Source organism: Eschscholzia californica, unplaced genomic scaffold (genome assembly GCF_041429995.1).
Source record: "Eschscholzia californica isolate CP2 unplaced genomic scaffold, dmEscCali1.0.p SCAF_3, whole genome shotgun sequence".
NCBI lineage: Eukaryota > Viridiplantae > Streptophyta > Magnoliopsida > Ranunculales > Papaveraceae > Eschscholzia > Eschscholzia californica.
This window is the reverse complement of record NW_028238420.1, coordinates 19758659-19769100: the sequence shown is the minus strand read 5'-3', so window position 1 is coordinate 19769100 and position 10442 is coordinate 19758659. Positions and strand designations below refer to the sequence as shown.

The window sequence follows — 10442 nt, the reverse complement described above, 5'->3', positions numbered from 1 at the left end:
TGGTCGGCCAATATAAGCTTCTATGGGCTTTATGGCCGGCCCACACAAAGGGTCTAACCGGCCATGTGCTGGCCGACCCCTTTATGGGCACCCCCGGGCTCCCTTTTTAACCCGGGATTATGTACACTTGTCCGGACTCTTCCGAACTCCTTTTGGCCTCAAATAATGGATCCAATCCACTTATTTGCCACTTTATATCTAGTCAATATCTCTCCGTTCAAACCATCACTCTTATGTGTAACCCTTGTAGGATCCGGTCTATGTTAGCCGCGGATTACCGAAGTTATCCGACGATCGTAGTTGGCTTCTAGCTAAGCATTACGACCCCTAATTCGACCGGATTAATGATCTTAAAAATAAGGTCATCATGATCCTATTCACCAAATCGTACGCACTGTCATCTTGATCGAAGGGCATCCCTTAGAAGGATACCATTCCTTCGGACCGGGGGAATATATCCTTCAAAATATGGAGTGAACTTAATAATGATTGATGTTATGTCTCTCGACGAAGATGGTGCCTGAATGCTTAAGACAGCCAGAGACGCTTATTTATCCGGTCTTCCACGAGACCTAAGAAGCCCCTTCTAGTTATCTTTCGCTTTTCTATTGTTGGTTAATTGTAGGGGTGGGAAAAAGATCCGGAAGACCGCTATCCGACCCGTTCGACCGAGATAAAAAGTGTCCATGGACACCCGATGGTCATAACGGTCAGTGTCCGACCGACCCGAAAGAATTGGCGGACGGTCACGGTCAAAATTTTATGTCGAAGGACCGACCGTTGACCGACCGGTACGAGTGACCGAATAGGTTGACCGACTAAACTGTCCTCATTTTTACAAGTTGACCGTTGAATTTTATAGACATATAAATATATGATGATCGTTGGCTATTGTCATATAGTCCTCTGGAAGACCAAACATTAGTGAATGGCTTAATTATATCTTGTCAAATGATGATCAACTGTGTTTTTTCTTTTTTATATTTACTTTTGATTTCTTGGCTAAACATCTTCATTTGTAAGTAATTTTGTTTGTGGTAATAAAAATAAAGTTCTGAATTAAGTAAATTTATTGGAAAGTCCGGACCGAGACCGTCCGGTGTCCGACTGGACCGGTAAAATAAACGGTCTTGGACGGTCAATGGACAAAGAATTCTTGAGAGTGACCGTCCGAGTCCGCCCGAGTAAATAGGTGGTCACCAACAGTTTATGTCCGAGTCGACCGGTTCAATGAAGTTAGAGTCCGATACCGACCGGTCCGGACCGATTCCCACCCCTAGTTAATTGTATTTAAGTAGATTTAAATTTAATTTTAATCAAGTTGTAATCAATGTTTTTTAATCGAACTTATTAAGTAACTAGGAAAATTTCAAATTCAAATTTTCGACCTCAAGAGAGGTTGGGGTTGGAACTGAATTTTTTACGGCTGAGGCTGAAAATTTTGGGTGAAAAAAAAGATTTTTTCGGCCTAAGATAGGTCGGGGTTGGAGTTTCTCTAATGACGTCTAACAAAACTCAACGTTAATTAATTCTAGTAAAAAATGTAAGATGCCTCAGACACTAAATTTTTTTAACTTTGTGTCTTAAATACTAATTTTTAAAATTTTGATCCCCACACAATAATTTTGTAATTTTTTTCATAAATATTCAAAATATAAATGAAAAAAGTTATTTACATGACTAAAAAATATTTACATAAACTGACGAATGAAAGCCTCTTCGAAAGTGGAAAAGGTTTCAACTGAAAATCTCATAAACGGTTTAACTTGAAGCTTTAAAACTCTCGGAGGGTTCTGAAATCCTTGATCCTGGGTTATGAATTTTTTGTTAGTAAGAAAGTGTGATGTCCCAAATAAATATTTCTGTAAACTTTTGATGCCGAAACACAAATTTCTTAAATTCAGATGCACCTAACACTTGTCTTGTAATTTTTTTCAAAAAGATTAAAATATGAAAAATTTGGATGGGCATCACGTTTTGTTTCAAGAGAATCCAAGATCTTGGTCGAGAAAAATCTTGGACGCCTACCACCATTGTCAGTGTTCCTCTCACTACTCTTGCAAAGGGAAGGGCTCTCCTTCGTCATAATCCCCTTCGTCCGAGATGAAGGTAGAGGTTTTAGGGGAACCCTCCTCGAGGGTTTTAGAGTTTCAGACCCTCAGGGTTCTAGAGTTTCAAGCGAAATCATTTTTCTTCCTCTAAGATGAAGGGAGTTTCGGCGAAGCGAAACATTTCCTTCATCGGAACTATTGGAGGAAAGACAGGTACAAATCGCGAGGGAGTAAGAGAGAAAGTCGTGGAGGGTTTATGAGGAAATCATCCTCGAGTATTTTAGACCCACGGGTCAAGGGTTTCAGAACACTCGAGGGTTTTAAAGCTTCAACCGAAACCATTTGTGAGTTTTTCACTTGAAACCTTTTCCACTCGTTTGACAAGAACTGGGTTTCATTAGCCAGTGTATGTAAATATATTTAATTTTTGTTAATAAAATTTTTACTGTTATTTTGAATATTAATGAAAAAAATTGAAAAACTCTTGTTTGGGGATCTAAATTTAAGAAATTGGTATTTGGGGGCATTAAAAGTTCAAAAGAATTAGTGTTTGGGGTTTCTTACTTTTTTTTTTACTAGAATTAACTAGCCTTAAGGTTTGTTAGACGTCATTATTTTTTTTATGGTAAAGTTAGTTCATGCCGCAAACTCAAAAAAACATCTTCATGCCCCAAACTCATCACCCAGTACTTATCTTTGCCATTTTCGCAAAATAACTCTATTTAGATCAAAAAAATAATTTTTCTTTTGTTTCCTTTAAACTCCTACCACCAATATTTTTACGCGGTAAGGATTGCCATCAGATTGTCGTTACCGACGATCTTTAATACTGTTTTTCTTTTAGATCTTTATCTCATTTCCTCCTCTGACAACCTCCGACCACCTCTTTCAGATCTCTCTATTTTCGATCGTTAACTCATATTTCACTTCTGATTTCTCACACTCTCTATCCGATCTTCCTCAACGACCAATGTTTTAGTCGACTGGAGCCCCATGGTTTTAGTCGGCTAAAACAATGGATTTCAGTCAAGAGAGAGAAATTTTTTTTTGAGAAAGAGAGATTTAAGAGCAGACAGAGAGAGGGATCGAAGAGAGAGAGACAGACAGACAAAGACAAATCAGAGAGAGAAAGAGAAAAAATAGTGGTGGTGGTCGGAAATGGTGGTCGGAGGTTGTGGCTAGTGATGGAGAAGATAAGGAAGAAGAAGAAGAAATCTGTTACCTAGAAAAATTAACAAAACTCACAATTTCCTTTTAAAATTTTGTATCCCAGAAAAAAATTGTTTCCCTAGAGCATCAACAAAAAAATTGGCAAGGAGATGAGTTTAAGTGCGGAGAACGGGTAAAAAAAGTCGTGGAGGGATATCCGCGGATACCGGTCGGTAATTCCCGCGAACATTTGTTTGAGATATTTCACAATTTTGGTAAATATTTCAAAATATGGAGTATAGTGACAACTTATGTGATGGATATTGTGAAGTCATCGAATTTGTACACAAAATGTTTATATTTTTCAAGACATTGAAACTATAGATAATATATCTATTTATGTTTTTTAAGACAATTTACTATGTAGTTTTGTATATATGTAAAAGGTTGATTTGCTGTATGGACTTTTTTTTTGTATAATTGACTTGTTGTTTGTATTCCCTTTTTTCAGTGTTGCACTTTGGACTCTCTTTTGACGAAATCACCAGGATATTCTGTCTGTAAAGTTACACTTTAAAATTTTTTAAATTTACCCTTACATAATCAATATTGCACTTTCCACCCCCTAGTTATACTTTACGAAAATTCTCTGTGCACAAAAATTCATCATTGCTCATTATTTCAACTTTTTATTAACATGATGCACAAAAACATGAGTTTGGTCTCCCGCGTTCTCTTGCATCTTGCTAAAAGTGCTGCTATAAAAATGGTGGAAATTTTACCAAGTTGAGATGGAGATGACTCTCTTGAACCAACCAAAATTACATCACCACTTCATGAAAATGATTTGAAAGATCACCAATACCCAATTTACATTCTGAAAACAAAAGATTTTGAACGGGTAACCATTCATTTTTCTGTTGTTCTTTTGTTGAAACTATCAGTTATTCCAATTTGCTCACTAGTGGTGTAAATTGAACATTATAAGCTTCAATTCGAAGGTGTTCTTTTAAGATCGTAGTCATTTTCATCGATGATTATTGTCTTCCTTTGTGATTTAGTGGTTTCCAGAGAACGATTTGATGGGTAAGACCAGAAATAAGGAAATTTCACGGGGAAGGACATTGATGGAGGACTTGGGTAATTGATTTTCGTCCAACTTCAGTCATTTTACATGGACTACTGGAGTTTGATGCATAATGAAGCAAGACATGTAAGACAGGCATTTTACCTGGGTAATTAAATCTTTGATAGCATCCATAACTAGAATGCGAGGAAGAAGAAATGATGGGAGTCTTTTAGTAACAAAATCGTCAACCTCTTCTTCAGTTATTCGATCGCTTCATCGCATTCCTCTATCCAGTCTATGTTCAGTATCTTTCTGTGTCAGCTTCGTCAGGGGCTAGGCTATCTTAGAGAATCCCTTTATGAACCTCCAGTAGTAACCATCTAATCCCAAGAAACTACGTACTTTAATATGTGTCTTCGGTTTCGACAATTCTAATATTGTTTTACCTTGTCCAGATCCACTGATATATCTTATTTATTCACCACATGACCCAAAAACTTCACTTCTGCTAACCAAAATTCACACTTTGTATACTTCGCATATCATTGTTGATATCTAAGTTTTGGATAAATGTTTCTAGTGACCTTGCTTTGATTTTGAAGACACCAAATGTTATCAATAAAAACTACCACAAACTGATCCAAATATGGCTTTAATTCCACTCGCCAGCTGCATAAATATTGCACGAGCATTAGTTAGCCCAAAGGCATAAAAAAAAGGCCGCGACTTTGGGGAATAAAGAAAATTCTCCGGGGAATAAATTCTGGAGGGAATCCAGATTTTCTTGAAAATTCTCTGGGGAATAAATTTTTATGGAGAATACAGAATACATTTTTTTGAAAGTTCTCCTCCATCTCATCTATTCTCTCTGCCACTTCATCTTCTCGCTACCTCATCATCTTCTCCGGCAAAAGTTGTCGGTCGACCAATTTTCCGACCTTCAAACATAAAAAATAAAATAAAATTTCTCTCTTCCTCTCTCTCTCTCGAACACTCCGGCGAAGGGAGACCTTCACCGGAGGTCTGGTCTGTTCATGAACATACCAGATCTGGTCTGTTCATGGACAGACCAGACCTCCGGCGAAGGTCTCCCTTCCCCGGAGTGTTAGAGAGAGAGGAAGAGAGAGAAAAAAAATTATTATTATTATTATCTTTTTTTTTTTATGTTTGTAGGTCGCTCGCCAGAAAATTGGCAGGCCGGCGACCTTCGTAGGAGAAGATGATGAGGTGGCGAGAAGATGAGGTGATGAGATGGAGGAGCCTTCTAAAATTTGTTTTATTTTGAACTCCCAAAATTAGAAGCCCCTTAGCAATAAAAAGAAACATAAAAGTCAATCTTATTTGACTAATTTTAAGAAAAGTCTTTATTCTCCGGAGCGACAAAAAAAAATTCATAGTCTTTGTACCGTTTTCTGAATGCTATTTTGGTTATGTGATCACAATCTCTTACCCTTAATTGATGGTATTCAAACCTGGGGTTGATATTCGAAAAGACTTTGCCCCTCTCAACTGATAAAAAATCCCAAATCTTAGGCAGGGAACACTTGTTATTTGTAGTCACCACATTTAGTTTTCGATTGTCAATGCAGCTGTTTCCTCAACAGATGTTATAAATCCGTTTTAACAACTGAAGTACGAACTTTTAAATCTGTTGTATCAACAAAAGTGAATAAAAGAAACAACATACGGTTCCAACTAAACTCCTAAGTTGGATCCAATTCCAACAATTCGTAACTTTTTGGTTTACAAGTAACCAACTACTAAATAAAATTTTGAGAGTCCTCATTTATTCCGAAAAATACTTCCAGAATCCATGGTTCCCTTGAGCACATTAGATCTCGAGGAAAAATGGTATACTCACCTATGTCTAGTTAGACAAACTTGGTATTTTATAACTACCGTTGTAGGGAAAATTGAAAGGCGCCTCCCCTATGTGTTATATACGTCTCCTAATTGTTTTGAAGGCGACTCCCCCGACCTTTGTCTGTGGTAAATTTGTTTTGACCAATTATGTAGTTGGTGCCTCTCAAATGGTGATCATGAGCCGAATTCTCCTCTAGAGTTGAAATTGGTAGACTTGAGGCAATGTTTTGACCAAATTCAGCCCAACCCTAACGATATTAAATACATTCAGTGCATCAACTGATTCAGGAACTAAAATCGGTTCGAGCCTACCGATTTTTTATATTATATAACGATCTACAAACATTCTTTGAAATCAACCAAATTATTAAAGTTTACTATTATCAAAACTAACTGATTTCAACCAAACACCAAAATAAAACCGTAAAATAACTAAGAACATCATCTTTTAGCATTAATAATCCTCAACCGATTTCAATTAAAAAAGTCAAATAAAAATCACTGAGATTATCCAATTTGAATTCGTCAACTGACTAGTTTAGAGAGCGAAAGAGAGACTTCGAAGATTCTCTCAAATTTTAGCTTTAAAGATTTATTGAACAAGAGATCGAATTTAGAGAGAGAAATAAAATTTATGATGCTAGAGTTTCAGCGGTAAAATATCTAGAATTTGGGAAATAAAAAGCTAAATAAGAAGAAAATAAGAAAGTGCGTCACCACTTTGAACTCGGTCGACTCAAGCCGATTTTAGTGTTGCCAAACGACACCTAAAATCAACGCGTGTCTATCCGTGATGCGTGTCTATCCCTATCAAGTCAACCAATTTTTTAGAAATTGAAGTCACTTACAAGCCAGAGACGCTAATAACACAAATGGGAGTCCCTTTAAAACTTCCAACAATCGTATAGTAGGAGTATAGTCGTCGGCCAAGTTGCAAGTAGTAACTTGAATCAAAAGAAAGAACCGTAAGCCCTAAACCCTGCAACTCCTCTCTCTCTCTCTCTCTCTCTCTCTCTCTAACTTCTCTCCAAGATGAACTTCAAGAACGTCAAGGTTCCGAATGTACCAGGAGGTGGCGCAGCTTCAGCTCTGGTGAAGGCCGGAGTTTTGGGTGGACTTGCCCTTTATGCAGTTTCAAACAGTCTCTACAATGTTGATGGAGGTCATCGTGCCATTGTCTTCAACCGTCTTGTTGGTGTTAAAGACAAGGTTGTACCTTAAACACTTTCTTCTCTACATGATCTCCTTCATTTACCACATCTAGGGTTTATTTCGTTTTCATTTCGGTGTCTCATTTGACTTCATTTTGGTATACTCATTTTATCTGTGGTTAATATTTTAAGATCAAGTTAGTAAAGATCTGTTTTTAGGTTTTTAATCATTGAAGCTTAAGATAGTTGATAAGTATATGATACTATCTATAGAACATCTTCGTCTATGATCTATTCCTTTAGTTCTGATATCAGGGTTAGAATCAGTTATTAAAACCTGTGTTTAAGTCATATGGAGATCGATTTAATGAATTGACTCCATTTTAGGGTTTCAATATGATTGTTTTCCAGTTTGAAATTTCAGCCGCGGTTTAGCTGAAAATGATTCAAAAAAACCACTATGCGGTGTTCCCAGAAGTTCTTATTTAGCAAAGTATTACTGATTTCATCTAACTGTGTAAGTACTTGTTAGAGTCAAGAATGAAAAGTATTATCTAGTTCATTTTTTCTTTCTGTACATTTAAAGGCATGTTCCCTTTTTGTTCTTTGATGCGTGGTTTGTCAGAGGATTCATAGTACATGTCTCTCTTAACTCTCTATTCGCTATCTTTTACTATATTTCCTTCTTCGTATTATTTTTGACATTGACTATATCTCAGGTTTACCCTGAAGGAACACATCTAATGGTGCCATGGTTCGAGAGGCCAGTCATCTATGATGTACGTGCACGACCCCATCTTGTTGAGAGTACTTCAGGAAGCCGAGATCTCCAAATGGTAAAGTGTTCCTGTTCCCCCATATTTTACAATGGGAATTGAAAATTATGTTTGAAATTACTTTCCTATGAGTAGCACGTCTACCCACGTAAAATTAAGCTGTGTAGTGTCCATCTGTGGAGTTCTATACTAGTTGTTCTGTCAAAATTTTAGGTTTTCATTTATTGATTCTCATCATGTGTTCTCCAAGATAAAAAGAATGCTACAAAAGATCCAACTGACCTGAAAGAGGTTTCGGAATGACTAGTTAGAGTTTGACGTTTTAACTGGACCAGGGTTCTTCGACTTCGAACCCAACGCGCCAGATGTAGAGTTATAGGCCAGTGTTCAAGCCAATGCGTCATTAATGATTTCAGCATTCACGAATTAAAGAATAGGTTTTCAGCGATTTGCGGAAGTCTCCTAGTACATTGAAGTTCTTAAGAGATAATAGAAGCGCACTATTTTCTTTCATGCTAAAAGGTAGCAGAAATTTGCTTTTTCATGCTTATTACTAATTATAAGCTCGCAACGCTTTTGAATTGTGCTTATACTCTATATTTAAGATTGGTTTTCATACTACTGATGATTTCTCTACGACTTTATCCTCATCTCTGAGGTTTCATTATTCATTTGAATTAAAATGACTTATCTGGCCCCTTCTTTTAATGTGTCATAACTGTTGGAACAATATTTGCCTATCAGGTGAAGATTGGGCTTCGAGTTCTGACGCGACCTGTGGCGGATCAGCTACCAAGTATCTATCGTACTCTTGGCGAGAACTATAATGAGAGAGTCCTTCCCTCGATTATCCATGAAACTTTGAAAGCTGTTGTAGCACAATACAATGCAAGCCAGCTCATAACCCAGAGAGAGGTAAGCCGTAGTTTCTTTGGATATAATTTGTGGACATAAAATTCCTAAAAATTGTGAATGTTTGGACTCTCATGTTCCAATAGAAGTGAGCGACATCTTTCTTTTCCTCCATTTCTTGTTCAGTTCGTTTATGATGGTAGGAATAGAAGTGGGTTGGATACTTGGATCATTATATGATCCCAGCCAGTTCGAGTTTATTCTTTACTAGCTTAATTATCGGACATTAAGTATTGGGCAGCTAGTGAATTAATATCCACCCAAATGGTAGTATGAACTATGAAGAAGGATCATCGTTGGAGAAATAATTTTAAGATCAGCCAAAAACGAGGGGTGAGTCGAGTAACTCTTAATTTTTTTGCAGGCTGTGAGTAGGGAAATCCGGAAGATATTGACCGAGAGGGCAGCCAATTTCAATATTGCGTTGGATGATGTATCTATCACAAGCTTGACTTTCGGCAAAGAATTCACGGTTGCAATTGAAGCAAAGCAGATTGCTGCTCAAGATGCTGAAAGGGCTAAGTTTGTGGTAGAAAAAGCAGAACAAGACAAGAAAAGTGCTGTTATCAGAGCACAGGTAAGTGAAAGACGACCTATGCTATAAGTCAGTTTAAATCTGGAACTAAATATATGGAATCAAAACCAAAAACTTGGTTCTGGTTGGTTTTATTCCTCGGGGAACGGGTATAATTTTAACCACCATAGTTGGTTAATACCTTTATGGATCTCTGATACACATCCACACTGAAACTCACTAATCTAACTTTGGATTATCAGGGAGAAGCAACAAGTGCGCAGTTGATAGGTCAAGCCATTGCAAACAATCCGGCATTTATCACTTTAAGGAAGATTGAAGCAGCAAGGGAGATTGCTCAGACTATTGCAACTTCTGCCAACAAAGTCTTCTTAAGTTCCGATGATCTGTTGCTGAATCTTCAGGAAATGAATTTGGAACCAGCCAGCGGTAAGAAATGAAAACATATGTAGGGATCCTCCAGGTATTATGGTGGTTCAAGGACTGAACTATGACAATGTTTCATTGAAGTCTTTAGTTAATAGTCTTTTATTGTGTGATTTTGGGACGTCGAAAATAATAGCAGAAGTGAGTAAAGTTTATTTTATCGAACAAAAGCGCTTCATACTTTTCTAAATTTTATGCATTTTTCTTTTGATTTGTTGAGAAGTGTTCTGTTCTGTTCATGTATGATTCTGTGAGTGTTCTTACGAAAAGGCTTCAGGATTGTGTTGGTAGAGATCTATCCGGAGTATCAGAAGTATAAACTCAATATGAGGACTGATTTCATATCAGAATTTTATTCAGAATATTGGTTAGATTGTTACAACGATATTAAAAGTTATCTGAGTTTGTAAAGAACTTCTTTTTCAGTTCTCAATATTATATGTAACCTTGCTCTTCCCTTTTAAGGTGTTGAGTTCTAGAGTTTTCCCCAATCTGATTGATTGGGGAAGT

General features: G+C 37.1%; 1 protein-coding gene and 1 pseudogene across 1 annotated transcript; one reads left to right on the top strand and one right to left on the bottom strand.

Annotated features, from left to right (window-relative positions):
• Positions 1 to 3829: 3829 nt before the first annotated feature.
• On the bottom strand, positions 3830 to 4426 carry LOC147548908 (protein IRX15-LIKE pseudogene; annotated as a pseudogene).
• Positions 4427 to 6884: 2458 nt separating this feature from the next.
• LOC147548907 (prohibitin-1, mitochondrial-like) lies at positions 6885 to 10102 on the top strand. The gene is made up of 5 exons (XM_086668742.1): positions 6885 to 7341; positions 8003 to 8119; positions 8804 to 8974; positions 9336 to 9548; positions 9749 to 10102. The coding sequence occupies exons 1-5, from the start codon at positions 7165 to 7167 to the stop codon at positions 9944 to 9946; spliced, it is 876 nt and encodes a 291-aa protein (XP_086524868.1). The 5' UTR covers positions 6885 to 7164; the 3' UTR covers positions 9947 to 10102.
• Positions 10103 to 10442: the final 340 nt, after the last annotated feature.